We start from the raw sequence: 17446 nt of genomic DNA, 5'->3' as shown, positions 1-17446 counted from the left end.
TTATAATATTATAATAACGCACAAGTGACAAGTTGACAATATTATAGGTAGGTACAAACAATAGTCAATAACTATACAGGCATCATTCTTAACAAAACTAGGAAGCCGTATTCGTTATACATCATTATTTCATGAAAAAACTGTTTAAAAATTAATTTAGTCCAATCCGTTAACTTACTTAGGTAAACATATACCTAATGGCTAATATAAATTTTATATTCTTTATTTTTTTATAAATTTTATGTTATTTTTTTAAATATTTTTATCTGAGCAATGATTTAACCTCAATGGCCTGCAAGGATAAAATATTAAAATGTGCTCTTTGCACCATTGGGAACATTTGTATACACAATCCACAGCGGTACCTAATTTGTTAATAATAAAATGATTATTTAGATTATAATTATGTAAGTACCAACTACCAACCATCGTACCAATATATTAATAAATTTTAAATTATAAAATTTAGACACAATATTATATTATGTCATTATTAGATATTGATATATAATGTATTTTATATAATTATATACAGTAAATTCACGAAGCAATAACGTTTTCAACAGGTACCTAATCGAAATATTCTAGGACTTTTTTGAACGCGTCATGCACTCATAGTGAAACATTATTGAAATTTGAAGTGGTCTATGGAAGAGAAAAGTTGGTTGATTACACATCACAATAATGTGGTCTTATTAAATTAATTATATTCAATTGTTAAATTGAATTGGCAACAATATAACTAGAATGAACTGAGAAGCTTACCTACTACCTATATATTATACTATATGGGTCGGAGAGGGAAATCTGGGGCATTTTCCCCACCCCAGCTTTTCGGGAAAAAAAAGGTTACTATTGTAAAAATCCTGTTAGCCAAGTTTGAAGTTAACATAATATATTATATTTTATGTATAATTATGCGTCTATGTATACCTACCTAAGCCAACCTACCTCGCTTCCCTAGATAAATTTCTTCGGGTTTGTATATGGAAAAAAGCCGTTGTTATTCGGATAACTATATTATTCAGATCAAATATAATATGAAAAATTTAAAACAATTTAGCAATAATGTATTAATTTATGTACGCGGAGCAACGAAGGTCGAATAGATTTTACACTATAGGTACCTACTGAATACCATTATAAATTATAATTTATAACTGAATACATTACAAGAGCTAGTTTCGCTAAAATTTACTTTGTTACTTTGTAATTTATAAATAAAAGTTGGTATATACTATGTATCTATAATTATTAATTGGTAAATGGCAATAACGTGGAAGACATTTTGATTTAATTTATGCATTATTAAAAGACGTGTAATAAATTGTGTGCAATAGCAGGTATATACGTGATAATAAAATGTTGTGATTTTGTGAAATAATAATATAGGTTTGTAATTAATTGTCCTTTTCGAAATACTCGGAAACGCCCATATTTAACGGCTTTAGTCGCTTCAGTAATTGCCGGACGTTGCATGTATTAGGCACGGTTATCTACTCTAAATCTAATCTACTTCACTGTCCTGTTCAGTGTCTTCACTCTATTATAGTAGATAACCAGGTAGTTCGTAGTTTACAGTTATATACATTATACTATATAGATTATAGAATAGGATTAGACATAAAATAATTCTATTATAATTTATAATATTATTATGTCTATGATGAGTAAGGTAGTGCGGCTTGTTACTTTCTTATTACAGAATACAGGCTACCCCCGATATATGTATCGTGTATGTATTTTCCATTTTGCATACCTTTTTATATAATTATTATATTAATATATTTATAGATTATCTATTTGGTATTGTTCTATGGTACCTATTTGGTAGCTATGTAGAAACAGAAATATTATAAAATTGTTTGACACTAAACGCGTCCACGTATGACGTAGGACGCCCGTACCTAACTGGTAACTGATAAGGATAACCAATATACAAAAAAATAAAAACGTGAATAATTAACCTAGGTAATACTTAATAAAATTATCTATCATTTATTCGTAATAAGCAACTACGCAACTCTTATTATAACATGATATAGCTATATAACTTGTATATCTTATATATAATGTATTGTCAATACTTAATACCTATAGTACCTACTACCTACCTTATACATAGGCACATACTACTTACAAGCCATAGCCTAAAGGGTATAATTATGATTTATAATTTAGCATAATGTATTCTATATTTATTACATAATATCAATGTAATAATATATTAATATGGGACCTATCGGGTAGGGGACAAACTGTATAGTCAGTCGTAACTCGTCACGCGCAGATAGGAGGATGTTGACATAATAATATTATCATCATCGCCAATAGTAATAGTTATGGGGTGGCTGGAGAGGACGACTTTATTGATTTTTCTATTCCAAAAAGGGCGGCGGTGTCGATTCAGCCGTATTTACACGCACACGCACACACACACACACACACACACACACACACACACACACACACACACACACACACACACACACACATATCAATATAGGTAATACCTATAATGATGCACGTCGGGGTAATGTGTGTGTGTGTGTGGGTGCAGTGTTAGTCGGCAAATATAAAATTGAAAAGCACAAAAGATGAGAAATGCAACGTTGTCACCGCCACGCAATCGACTCATCGTCGAACTGCGCCAGTAGCAGCTACTGCGAAGTGCGGATGGCAGCCTGCAGCTTAATTATATAATAATAGAAGTAGTGGCGTAATTAATATTACTATATTTGTTGGGGGGGGGGGGGGAGAATTGAAAAATTTAACCCCGACTGGAAGCTGGACTGCATTTTCTATGTAGATTCGTGGAATAATCTGCGTAAGCGTAATATACTCAAAATTCAGTTGTTCAAAATGTTATAACCTTGGAATACTGATTTTTAAATTTGCACTATTTGATCATTAAAAATACTTTATAATTTATCTTTATATATATAATTCTACTGTACGTGTGTTGTGATTGAACTCCTAAACGGTTGGACCGATTTGAATGAATTTTTTTGTATGCGTTTGGGTGAAGCCCTGCATTGTTTATAGTAACAAATCATCCCACTAGGTCCAACCGGGATGTGCTCAAATGGGGATTTAGAGCTTTAAATCTAGATTTACGGTGCAAATTTTTGTTTATAAATGGTTGCCATGGGCTTTAAAACTATTATAATATCTATAATAATAAATTTTTTGTTGTCATGAAATCAGTATAATATTCTTTCAATGCATTTAATTTTTTTGAACACTGTGTTTTGATATTATATATATCGCAATTACGTAAATATTAAGCGTATTATACTCACATATAAGTTACGTACATAAAACAATGCCACGTCTTCGTGGATGAGCAGGAAATATTGGTCGACAGACTCGGCATTCACAATTAGTTCACCCGTTTAGGAGGAGTTAAGTGACATAATTGGTATAACTTTGATACTTTAGAGTTAAATTATAAAGTTACGTACAAACAGATTTACCGCAGATAGATTGCCTACCTCATAATAATATACTGCTGCAAATCAGAATTTTTATTCCAGACAACAGAAAAGTTAAGATACATTTTGAACACCATACACCGAATATTAAATAACGAATTGAACAAAGTTTGAGTCATATAGAGTTGGTACGTTTAACGGGAAACAAAGTGCACGGGATCAGCTAGAAAAAATGTTTCAGAAAATTTTGATTTTAAATGTTTAAAAATTCCCCCTCCCTACTTGTATCTTTTAACATTTATTTGTCTAGTAATTTATATATAGGTATATATTATAGATAGGTATAGATTTTGTTTCAATAGATCGTATATTCCGTACTCCATGTACCTTTCTATAGTAGCTTGCAATTTGCATCTATATTATACCTAAATATTTATTTATTTGGTTTAAAAAATATTACCTACCTATTGTTCCAGGATCTTACTTTCTTTTTTTGCATTTAAGTTAATTAGATTTTTTATAAATTAAAGAATAACAAAAAACCCAGACAGCATTTTGTAATGATAATATTATTGAACAAAAAATTGCTGTCTAGGAAGTTGAACAAGTGGGCACTACTCTGCTGTATACATTTATATAGGTGTCGTGTGGGTCACTGTAATGGATGATTTAAATTTGGATTCAACTAGGTACCTAGATATATATTAAATAGAACATTGCAGTTAGGTATCGGGTTAACCATTAGGTAAATTATTTTATTTTCTAATCAACTTACCTACCTACCTATTATTTTTACAAGTTAAATAAAAAGTATGTTACTTTAAACTTAAAGCTTAACCTAAATTGTTCAGTGTTCTATGAACTTAACTTGACGAGTTAAACAAATAAGTTTTAGCTTTTGTATATATGTTGATACGCCCATACTTATTAGGTACCTTCACATTTGTATTGAATTAGTAACAGAAAAAAAAGAGTTTGACGTTTGGAAATCAATCTGATTGGATCATCGTTGGCCCATCACGTGTTTTAACAATTTAACGTAGTGTCTACCCAGACATACATTTTTTGTTTAATAATATTATTATAACATTATAATCACGAATAATATTAGTATAACGTTATTATAATACTATTATAATATTATTGTTACAAAATGCTGTCTGGGTACCTAGCATCAGTTTTAGATTTAGAATTTTTGAACCGTGACATGAAACATATGATACTACTCATACACAACTATCATCGTATTCACTGAAATAATTCATAGTATACCTATTACCTATAATCTATATTATCTCAGGTACAAAATTATTTATATTTAAAAATCAAAAAATGTTGTATTTTTTTGTGAATGATTAATTGACGAATCTATAGTCAAACTAAGATACCTAAGTAATTGACAATTGTATATTATTTTTATAAATGTTTATACAACAATTTATAATTTTGTAAATTTGTTCTGAATGTAAATATTGAACAATATTAATGAATCTATATTGTCAAACTTAGATAATTACAATTTTTTTATTACAATATAGTAAGCGGCCTATAAAAAAGGTTATTCGTAACAATAGTGATGCTCAATAAATAAACTCAAAAAAAAAAAAAAAAAAAGATAATATTATTATTTAACGTAGATGATGGTATATTGCTTAATTTGTTATATATATATTATGTAGGTATTTATATATAATATACCTAGGTATTAGCCATGTAGGTGTATAGGCAATTTAGCCCGATTTAGGTATATAGGCAAGCCCAGATGGCCAGATTAAGGTGGTTACAGGGGGTTCGGTTCGGGGAGCAACAATAAATAATGTCCGCGTGAAGGAATAAGGACCCTGTAACATTGTCCATCTAATGAATATATTCTGGCTACATTCATGATAGGTACGCACAGCTGTGATACAGGCCTTGTATTACCACCTTTCCATTGATACTTAATATTGATGTATTTTAGACATTTTAGTAAAAATTATTTTAATAGTAGGCCAGTAGAATATAATAAAATATGGGCGGTCTCAGAGGGGTACCGTGGGGCATACCCCTTCTATTTTAGTTAATATTTGTTTTATCACTTGTATAAACATAAACATATATGTGATGTATACTTGTATCTACTGCTGAATTAGCATTTATCAGAAACTTGACTTTTACACCTATTTACGTGGAGCCTTGTTTTAAATTTTCAATCCTTAGCTATAAAAGTTGAACATTTTATAAATTTTTAACTACAAAATAATTATTTCATTTTAAATTTGATACATTTTGTCAAAATTCAAACTTTAAATGCTTATAAAACAAAATTTGTGCCTGTGTATTTTTAATATTTTTCAACTGTCATTGTAACAATATATCAGGAGCCTTGCATTTCACGCTTTTTTACCCAACAAATAACATTTTATTGATATTTATAGAAAAAAAACTAAAAAAATGGAAACCGAAAATGTCCGTAAACAGCTCAAAACAAGTCAAAATATTTGGAAAATGTTATGGTGTATAGAAAATGCTAATATAAACATTCAGTCAAAATTTCATGTACATACGCCCTATGGTCATTTGTTTAAGAGTTGCACCAAAACCCAAAATCGATTTTGCATAAAAATTCCCGTTTTTCCTTAATTTTTCTTTTGTTTTTCACGGCGCTTTTGAAAAATACTGGGAAATTTTTACTTTTGACCAAGTGATTTTTAGCTAAAAATTACATCTAATAACCTTCTTATAATCTTCTCCTTATTTTATATACCTACATTCAGCACAAATCATTTGAAAAACTCCCCTATCTTAGAGCTTTTGCCCTATGCAACAAACTTTCACCATCTGCTGATTTTTTTCTTTTCATCTTTAAATAAACAATTAAACACCTATATAAATAATGATAAATAATAATATTAACACCAAATTAATTTAAATTTAATATGCTTATTGTTTAATTATTGTATTTATATTGCATGTAGTTATTGTGCTTATTGTGTTACAACTTTACTGTACTATTGGACAGTATTAAACTTATTGTTTAATTATTGTATCTGGTTATTGGGTTAAAATGTTATTGTACTATACGGCTCACGCTCGTTTTATTCATTGGAATAAATTATTATTATTAATAATAACAACTAGGTATCTTATATCTCAATATCTGTCTATGCAAACCTCACTTTTATATTATAATATAATCATTTTTATAGGAACAATGAAATCACCATAAAATGTTAATAAATATTTACCGGCCCTTTAAAGCACTAAAAAATATTACTACCTTAGTATGGTATACTTGCCTCCTGCAAGCCTCCAACAAATAATAAATACACGACAGCCCGCGTACTGGTTCAAAATTCCAATCCACCCCTGCTTACACACATACAATTTTAGTAGTTTAGTTATATATATATGGCATTTTATAATTAAAAAATATTGTTTGGGAATTGAATCCCTATTTGATACTTTTCACTATTACAACAAATTGATTATAAATACTAATAGTTTAGTGTTTATAATCAATGCTATTACGTACTTACATCATTAATAACTAGGTACCTAGTTACCTAGAATTAATGATATTTTCAAAATATAAAGACTACCTACCAGAGTAGTGACCTATTTGAAGACAAGGTATATTTGATACAACAACTTGATACCGTTATAAAAAATACCTTAGTTGTTAAAATAAAATATTTGTGTTATCCTGTTGGCTGTTTTTTTTTTTATCAATAGCATTTCTACATAAAATAAACAAAAATTGAATTATTATTTTTAATTAATTTTATGAACAAATATACTTATTTTTAAATTATTTACAAAAATTCCACCAAAACAATGCATAAAGTAAGTTTTAAAACAATAATTATGTAAAATATTGGGACTAGATTATATATTATAAAAATAACTATAAAATTGTTATAATAAACAGAATATATAATAATAAAATATATTTGAACTAATTTATGGAAATGATAGCTATTAAAGTTTTTTGGTGACGCCAGTAGGTATATTAAAAAATTATATTCATAATAAAATAATGTGCAAATCAATAAAAAAATATTGATTATTGTTCAATCAGACTAATTTCATTTTGATCCAAATGATACAAAAACAAATTGATAAGGTATCATTATTTTACTTGAAAGTTTTGTTGAATTGATCTTCTTTGTTAGATTTCCAGTATCTAGAGTGTCCGAAAGAATACATCAGTGTACACTAAAAATAAAAATACATTTTAAAACTCAAATAATTGTTTATGAAAATAATTAATCTTACAAAAACTATTTTTAAAGTTATTATTAACAGTAAAATACTTTAAAAACAGTTTTAAAATAAATGAAAAAAAAAAAAAAATAATAAAAAAATATTTAAATTGTTTATTATTTATTTATAATATATACTACATGATCATTTATAACATATTATAAATAGTAAATTATTATTTTATGATTAATATTACTTTTAATGAAATTAAATGTAATTTGTTTATTTTTAATTTTATTAGGCTAAATAAAAGTTTTATATTTACTAAGAATAACTATGAAATAAAGGTACTGATCTAGTTGACCCCCGCCAAGAAAATATTCCCCCCACCACTCAGGTTTAGTTGACGCCTGCCACTTAAATCTTTCATATTTTTGATGTTCTAGTCAATAATCAATAATTTAATATATAATTATATAATATTTTAATTTAATAATTCATAAAAAAGTAAGAAAACTATTTAAATTATTTATCATACATTCATTTGGTATTTATAGGTACAAAATATATAGATATGAAGAAATAAATTGTAAAAAAATATATATCATTCATATATAAATAATAATGTAATAAACACATACAACAAAGCTCATACGACATATTATGCCACCAAATACCCATTGCTGCGGCAGGATATGAACGGCATTATTTTTACGCTTGACAAACAAACTCTCATCGATCTTAACAATACAACCAGCACCTCCTATTTTTGAATCGCCGTGAGAAAGTTTTCATACACATACTTCCCTAAGAAAGTTATTCCAATCTACTATGATAGTAGATTTGCTCATTTGCGTTTACAAAAGTCCACTGATGTTAGTTCATGAGTCCAACCATAAAAGAAGTGAACAATAGTTGGTAACTTTACCTTAGCACTTTAGATCCAATTATTGGATTTAACACCTTTTTCTGCTTGACATGATCTCAAATGACATCGCCATCGACCTCTTAGTTGATCAAAAGTAATTTTGAGTCCACTGTCACAAGTCCTAGTTTTATGAATAATATTTTGTTTTGCAAAATGATTGCCTATGAATTATTGTGCACGTTATTAAAAATTTATTGGAAATTCATATTTATTGTTCAGTGATGACGACCACTGTAAAACTGAGGTAAAACTCCATAATCTTATAATATACGGCACCCACTGTTATACCTATCTTCTATCATTAATTTCACTACACGGATTCTACCAAATATTATTCTTAAAATACTAATACTTTATGTATATGATTCTGTACCTTTTTAACCGTAGTATATACATTCTATATCAAATAACTAGAACATCGAAAACACGAGAGATTTAAGTGGCGGGCGTCAACTAAACCTGACTGGTGGGGGAATATTTTCTTAAAGGGTCAACTAGACCAGTACCAAAATAAGTACTGATTGGCACAGTCACTCATTACTAGTATGTTTATGATGCGACAAGTGATTAAATACGGGACTTACACTTTTGAAATACCCACCATTATCTATAGTTATTTTATCGTTATGTCGTTTATTTATAAGTAAATAAAGGGTTTCATAATTTTTATAACTTTAAATACAAATTTAAAAGATATATTTACATACTTACATACAAATGCCTGATGAAAATGCTATATTTTTTCAATAAGAAAATAATGTATGTTTTTGGAAGAATCTCAGTAGCAATGTTAAAGTAGAAATGACAATTGGTTTACATTTATTTTACATTGAATGCTAGCATTAGACTTTAGTATTCTGTATTTCTATTATTATATAAATGGTAAATTAAATATTTATTTTTGGTAATGTATGAACTAGTACAGACATATTATATGAATGTAATTTACTTGTTGTTATAAATAAAATAATAATTATAAAATTGAACAGAAAATATTTGTTTTTTACTGTTATTTATAATATGTATTACATAATAATATAATAGTCCACCAAAACTTTGAGCCTGCATTTTTGGATTCTTAACATTAATTTGACTATTGACACCCCAGTAAAAATTGGTAGCGTTAAGAATTGAAATTTAGATTATAATGAAAGAAGAAAGTGTTAAATTGTCCCAAGTTAATTTTTTCATATTAATCTCCCATAATTTCTAAATAAAATTAATTATTGGTATTATAGTATTTTTTCACCATTTCTGGTGTTTTTATTGTATTGATTAAAATATATCACCGTTAATTAGAGTTAATGTCCTGCCATGTTAATGTCTGTGTTCGTACATTGGCTGTTATACGATATACAATTTATTTACAATATGTAAGCATTTTTAAATTTTAATATTATACATAATTATAACTTGCTTAAAATTGAGCCAACATATAGACACAGTCAATGTTCTTAACATTATTTTTGTTAATAAGTCAATTTACTCTAATATTAAAGAAACAACACAAGATTGGTTCTGCTGAACACAAATTTGCAGTGTTAAGTATGGGCCAGAGAGAGACACAAATAGTGCACTTACATGCTCTTAATAATAACAATTGTATAGTTTAAAAAAAGAATAAATTCAATAGTTAAACAATTATAAATTACCAAATACTGTTTTAAACAGTAGAGTAAATGACGCTAGCTTCGACCATGAACACTGTTTTTTTGTGCTTTCTTTTTACGTGCTGCTAACATGTCATAAAAAGGATTATGACTAATACTTTGTCTGAAAATGGTAATAATGAGTTATTAAAAATAATCACATACACATGTTGACATAGTGACTATTTCGGCAATCAATTTTCATTGAGATGAATTATGATTTTATCATTATTGGGTAGGTAAGGTGATAAAAACTATAATTAATTTTTATGCAATAAGCGATGAAATAAATTCACTTTATTTAGTATATCTGTTGGAGGTGTTAAAATACCAATATAAGCAGTACTCATAGACTCATAAGAATTATTTTATAAATAATCAATGACTTTCAAATGTTGAAGAGTTGCATGATAAAATAAATTGATAATTTACAAATATATTTATGAATAAGTTTCCATAAAAATTAATAAGTAACTATTACAATTCATATAACAACTAAGTGTCTTTACATCTAAGATGATGGAAGTCTAACTAGCTTTACCCTAACTGTAACTGTAAATTATTTTCTTACAACTTACTTAAGGCATTTTGTCCATTCATCTTTTTCTTCTGCTGTAGCTGCTGACATTCTATACACAGTATGCTTACCTACAATACAACCAATCAATTAAAACATGTGATAAATTAACATAATTAAGGCTGGTGAAAACAAATTATTTTTAAGGGGTTGGATTTAGGCAATATTCTATATCCATCATAAGTGATGTTTAACTGTGTGTGTAGTGACTGATTATTATATGCGTAAGTTTCCTGAACGCTTCATGTAATTATTAATTAAAGATAAACTACGGTTAAGATTCTTGGAAATCCATACACATAGTCACATGTGACTATATTTTGTGATCAAAAAAGTTACAAAATAAAAGTATCAAAAAGCAAAAGAAAAATTCACTCAGTACCAAAAGCGTGATTCTAATTTTTAAAACATATTTGAATTCTTTATTCTCTTTTTTAGGATATGTAGAAAATGGATTTTCGATTTTTTGTATTGTTTTGATTAGTATAGTACCAAATTAATTTTTTTTTTTTTAAATATTCATCTTTACTTTATTGTTACTAAATAAAAAAAGAAAAGAAAATCCATCTCCTACATAACCTAGAAAATAAAATAAGGAATTCAAATATTTTTTCAAAATTAATATTGGACTTCTGGAAGTATATTTTTGATCACAAAAAAACGACCCATTTTCAACAGCCTTAAAAATATTTTTGAAAATGATATAAATATTTAATTTGTAAAATAATACATTTATATATACATTAGAAAGATAAATATTTTTAACAAAAATATCATTTAATAGATGTCGTTGATATCAAACATTTCCTTCAATTGTTTCCCACACTAATAAGTAATTAAGTTTCAATTTTAGTTAATTATACAGCAGAATCTGATTATTACGATGCCACGAATAACGGTATTCCGGTTAAAATGATTCCCAGCCATGTATTTGGTCGATTTTATATCTCATCTGCATACTGTTTTTGTCATCCACATATAACAAAGTTTGGATATAACAATCTGGTGCTCTAGATCCCAGAAGATCGTTTTAAGCAGATTCAATTTTTTTTTTTTTTATATACTGTATATTCGTTTATTGTTCTACTATTTTAATTTACAAACCATATCAAACACCCAAAGTATGATTATATTCAGTTAGTAACTAAACAGTTACTAACAGTGCAATAATTATAATCATTAAATTATTATTTTATCTTTATTCTCACCTTCTACTACTTTTCCTTCACTATCTGTTTTACAAGCTTTAATAAAGTCGGTAGTTCCAGGAGCTGCATACAACTCAAAACAATGCGGTTTATGGCGATCGGATACTTCTCGTACTTCAATATTTTCTAGTGGAATTATTCCTCGAGGTTCCTTGTCAGTTGTATATTCAAAATAATACAGACAATTATCATTTAAAATGAACCAACGACGTTTCCAACTTTTATATCGGCCACCTACAAATTTTACATTTTAACAAAAGTGTAAGACATTACATTAATCTAATATAAGTATAATACCTTGTTTCCATAACCATCCTTCTTTGTCTGGGTTGAAGAATGTATGCATTAAGTCATTACCATCATCTTCAGGAATTTTAAAAGGCTCTGTTTTTATGCTATCATATAAACTCTTTATGAACAAAAAATTAAAAAAATTAAAAAAATTAAAAAAATATATATTTTTGAAAAAATGTCTACTAAATTCTTTAACCCACAATTAAAAGTTCTCTAGGTAAATCTCCACCATTGTTGATACCACGATTCATTTGTATAAATTGTTCAACTGATGGTTTATCTTTGACACTAGGATTATGAAGACTTGTGTTTAACATTATAATAGCAAATGACAGAACATAACAAGTATCTATAAAAATATTCAATTAAAAAATATTATCAAGAATAGTTTATAAACATATTACCTGTATTGGTAAAAATATTTGGGTTTAATTGACAATATCTTTCTGCAAAACACTCCATCATTCTATCAATTTTTTGTGCTTCGCCAGGAAGTCGAAAACTCCATAAAAATTGTCTAAAAATATATAACATTGTTCATTAATTAGTCAGTAGAGTCTATTTAAATTAATATTTTTTATGATTAATTTAAATTAACAATGGAATTTACGATTTACTAGTGGTTATTGGTCGTACTCATACAGTATTATACTTTATAATCAATTACAAATGTATTTTATTTTAAACATTAATTAGTAACAATTAAATATTGTTGAATGAAGTTTCTGTCTAAACATTAATAGTTTACAATAAATTAATTGTATATTAAGTTAATTATTTATATACTTAGATGAGTAATTAAATTACTTACTTTTGATATAATTATAATTATATTATTAAAATATAGAGGAAAAGTAATTAGTGTTTAAAGAAGTAACATTGTTGTTTCAGCACTTAATAAAATAAAGAAACACTACTTTAATATATTTAATAAGTATTACCCTTCATTAAGTAAATTTTCTCTATATCTCACATATTTAGAAAAACCATTTACAATTACATAGGTAATACAAAATTCATTAAACAAGACTATCTTATTATAAACAAATTTAACTTCTTTTATAATTTTATAATCATATAATTACCTAACCTAACCTTACAGATGTGTACAATATATTGGTTTGTACATCACATTTTAATATCACATAAAAACTAGACATACAGCCCTTAATTACAGTTGGTTTCTAGGTATATAATTTGTATTTACCTAAGAGCTTGAACCAGTATGAGATCAGTAAAATCATGCAGGGAGACAAACTCTCTTAAAACTCTTTCGTTAAAATCATTTCGTTCTCCCAAATAATCGCCAATTGCCGTTTTATTTAATCCTTCTCCTTTATAGAGGAAAGCAGCAACATCAGCTTCATTGTGATTTAGTAGACCATGTTCAACAAGAAATTCAATTCCTTTCTTTGGGTCCATATTGAATTTTTTACGACCAATTGATATTTGTTTAGCTTTGGTTTGATTTTTACTAAAACAAAAGGAAAAATAATATTCATTATAAATTAATCCACTACATGAAACAGAATTGAAATAAATGGATATAATAAATAACAATAATTACCTATCGTCATTAGAATCCATATTTTCCATTTCACTAACAACTTCGGATAACTCATCTTTCAATTGCTAAAAAAATAAAATAAAATAAAATATTAAGATATGTTAAACAATTTATACTGAACATTTGAAACTGCACTAATAAATATTAAATTCACACTAAAAAGAATGATATATAAAATGCGATATTAATAAAATAAAAGAGCTTGTTTGTTTTTAATGTAGGTGATACATCTAAAAACTGTCAAAAATAAGTATACAAATATTTATTTTTTTTTTTTATGAATGTTTAATAAATTAATAATCAATATTGTAGTTAGAAATAATACATCAATGGCATAGATAACATATCAAGTTTATAATACAGTCTAAGTTATTAATGTACATTTTCAATAACAAAAAATTGTTTTACAAGTTTATCTATTTGTTTCAAGTACTAATATGAAATTAGATAAACACATGTGATAAAATGTGTCATACATTAATTTAAAGTGTGAGTATTTATTAAATATTACTAGGTACTTATACTTAATTAAATTATAATTATTTGAAATTAAAATTTTTGTTTAATTTAAAAAATCCTAAAATGTATCTAAGATATAGGTAGTAGTTATTAGTTGTTAGAGTTTTCCCTTAAAAGTATTCTTAAGTAAAATATTTTCATTTTGAAATAACTCTAAAATGGTTTTTTATTCCGTATATTAATTAAGTAAATAAAGTATGCATATAAAATAGGAAATTAAATTTTATATTTTTTAACTAGGTGTTCATTATTGAATTTGACACAAAGATAACAGAATTAAACACAATACAATACCTAACAAAATACTCGTAACCTAATTGTATAATAAAAAAAAATGAAAGTAGTAAAAATATTGTTTTTGTATTAGTTATGGTAAGGGCAAAATAATGTGTATAATAAATCAATATACAAACATTAAATTCCATAGGAACTATTGAAAGTTAATTAAATAATAGTATGAAACTAATTAAATATTAATCTTATCAATTAAGTATAATTGTTTTATTCTAAATAATTTAAACATATTATTAATTGATTTCAGTATCATTTTCAAAGTTAACTAAATTAAACTTAATAGACTGTTTTCAGATACAATTTTATTTAATGGATCTTTTTCAAGGTTAAATTAATGCATCAAAACGACATATGGGAAACATGTAGGTAATATAAAATTTTATACTAACCTGTATTTCAAGTAATAATTCTGCCTTACGACGTCTAATTTCAATTAACAATTTTTGTTGATCCGTCGAAAGTTCTAAAATAAAAAAAAAAAAACTATAGGAAATCAATCATAATTATATTTTATTCAAATATTAAAAGAATATTAATTTATAATTGTTAAAGTAATGGATTTATAAAAAACATTTTTTAAAAGTCTTCTTTCTTAATTTATAATAATGGAATATTTTCCTTTAAAACTTCTAGGGGATGTTGGGTAGTTGGGTTTTAATTTTAATCCATATTAATTGGAAAATAGTTATAGATATAATATTCCATTTTTAGACAAATTGTAAAAAACAAATCTTATACCTGATGTTTTGTTTTAAAATAATAAAAATATAATACCAAAACACCATTGAGTATAAATAAATGTAAAACAACTTTTGAATAATCATAAAAAAAAATGTATTTAAAGCTATAGAAAAAATGATTTGTGATAAATTTAAATTAACTTATATTTAGCACTATACTAAAAGTTCAGTTACGATATGAATAATTTTAACCGTGAGGAGGTATGGTATCGCATTTAAAATAGACTAGCACCATATCCTAGACCATATCTGTATGTATATGAAGATGTAGAAAATACTTGCATTCCAAATGTCTATTGTTTGATTGATTTAATTACCAATGACTTAATTATAGTGTCATAATATATTAAAATGTATTCTTTTAGAAAGCTATGGGATATGACCTACTTATAAACATTATTTTTGGTAGATTTAAAATTTGATTATATCTATAATTTTTATATTTTGTTAGGTAATTTGTGTACAATATATGTAATAAATATATTAGTATTATCATAGTAAATCACATTGGTGAATCTAGCCCTCCAAGAGTCATACTGTACTTATTATGTTTACAGGTGCTTAAAATATATTTATAATATTTCATAAAATATTATATTAAGGACGTTTCACCCACATTTGTGGTCTCCGTCCTACACACTTATGGCATACCAAAAATGGTTTTGCATGGGAAAGAACCGAGAAGGCTGCAGCCATAACTAAGAAACAAAATTTTCACCACATAAAAAAGAGGTCTTGAGCTGTGCAATATCGTTTTTATTTTGGTTATCGGAACTTCAAAAAAAGTTATTAAAGTTTAAAAAACTCAAATAATAATGGATTTTGAAACAATGAGAACTTTTTTTGTGGTCAAAGTTTTATTTCTTAGTTATGACTGTAGCCTTATCGGTTTTTTTCCACGCAAAATAGTTTTTGCTATGCTGTACGTGTGTAGATTAGTCATATCAGTCCATCAGAGTAGAATATTAGTTATTAAAAATGCCAAAGAGTAGGTATCTGTTAAAAGGATTTCAAGCTTAGACTTATTAAATTCTTATTAAATTTGGAAGTAGAAATTTACTATGCAAAATTGTTTGAATTATCATAAACTTATAAATTATTTTTATTAAATATTAACCATTATACCTGCATTAATTAATACTCTAATTAATATTTATGCAAAAATAAATTTGTAATAAATGAAATTATACAATATTTAAAGGGAAAATTATAATTAATGATTACACTGGAGTACTGGACCAAAGAGACTAGAAGTGGCAAATTCAAATGCTGGTTAAATGTTGGATAAGTATGCAATAACATGAATAAAGTTACATTTTAAGATTATAAGGTATGAGCTGACGAATATTAATATTTAATGATCAATAACTATGAGTAAATATTTTGCCAACCCATTCACACGGGTATAAAGTTGTCGCCGTTATAATGTTTTGCATTTTTGCAAGCTTAGAAAATACACCTACCATTAATGTTAAAAGTGTCATTGATGTATGGAACGTTCATTTTAGATCTTCTCTGTGTACTTCATCGCAGCATTGGTAGCATGAATTCGATCATGGTTGTATTGTACCTCACCACTGTACACGGAGAAAACGTTTTTGTTGACAAGTCTCGACAGCGATCGCGATGATGACACGTTTTCACGATGGAACCAAAATTGATGAAGTTATTCCCGTACTTGGGTTATTCGTGCAAGAGACGTTTGAAAAACCGATCGTCGTAGTCACTAGTCAAGCTTTGATCCTCAGTTGCTTCAGAAAAAGATCCTATTCGCGGACGAAAAAAATAAAATTCCTTGACTTCGCGTACAATGTACATTCGATATTGACATATTGTTATTATTATAATAATATCAAAACATGATAACGCGTCTTTTGTGAGATTTGAAAAACAAAAGATTTCCTTGGTCTGTGATAACGGCGCATCGGCCGCGGATGACGGGCGTACGGGAAGACGGGACTGCTTGACGTATCTCCGGAACCCGACCACAGCTGCTGCTGCAGAATAGAATATTATAGATAATCCCAGTCACCAAAACCCGAGCACGCACA

The 17446-nt window shown here is 27.0% G+C and overlaps 1 protein-coding gene across 1 annotated transcript; it reads right to left on the bottom strand.

The window, feature by feature from the left end:
• Positions 1-7173: 7173 nt before the first annotated feature.
• Positions 7174-17269, bottom strand: LOC100162397 (cytohesin-1). Its single transcript, XM_001950738.4, has 11 exons — positions 16859-17269; positions 15045-15118; positions 13843-13907; positions 13483-13749; positions 12680-12792; positions 12476-12624; positions 12279-12390; positions 11982-12215; positions 10775-10844; positions 10200-10320; positions 7174-7631 (listed from the first exon to the last, which is right to left on the bottom strand). Exons 1-10 carry the CDS (start codon positions 16896-16898, stop codon positions 10233-10235), a joined length of 1212 nt encoding a protein of 403 aa, XP_001950773.1. The 5' UTR covers positions 16899-17269; the 3' UTR covers positions 7174-7631; positions 10200-10232.
• Positions 17270-17446: the final 177 nt, after the last annotated feature.

This window comes from Acyrthosiphon pisum, chromosome A1, assembly GCF_005508785.2.
Source record: "Acyrthosiphon pisum isolate AL4f chromosome A1, pea_aphid_22Mar2018_4r6ur, whole genome shotgun sequence".
NCBI classification, from domain to species: domain Eukaryota; kingdom Metazoa; phylum Arthropoda; class Insecta; order Hemiptera; family Aphididae; genus Acyrthosiphon; species Acyrthosiphon pisum.
This window is presented reverse-complemented; position numbering and strand designations above follow the sequence as displayed.

What these genes read in the sequence shown, in the direction of transcription:
- LOC100162397 (XM_001950738.4), bottom strand. Translation starts at nt 16,898, where the DNA reads ATGAACGTTCCATACATCAATGACACTTTTAACATTAATG. An exon ending in AGGATGGTTATGGAAACAAG is followed by an intron (nt 12,216 to 12,278) that starts GTATTATACTTA and finishes TAAAATTTGTAG; the next exon opens with GTGGCCGATATAAAAGTTGG. An exon ending in GAATGGACAAAATGCCTTAA is followed by an intron (nt 10,321 to 10,774) that starts GTAAGTTGTAAG and finishes TACCATTTTCAG; the next exon opens with ACAAAGTATTAGTCATAATC.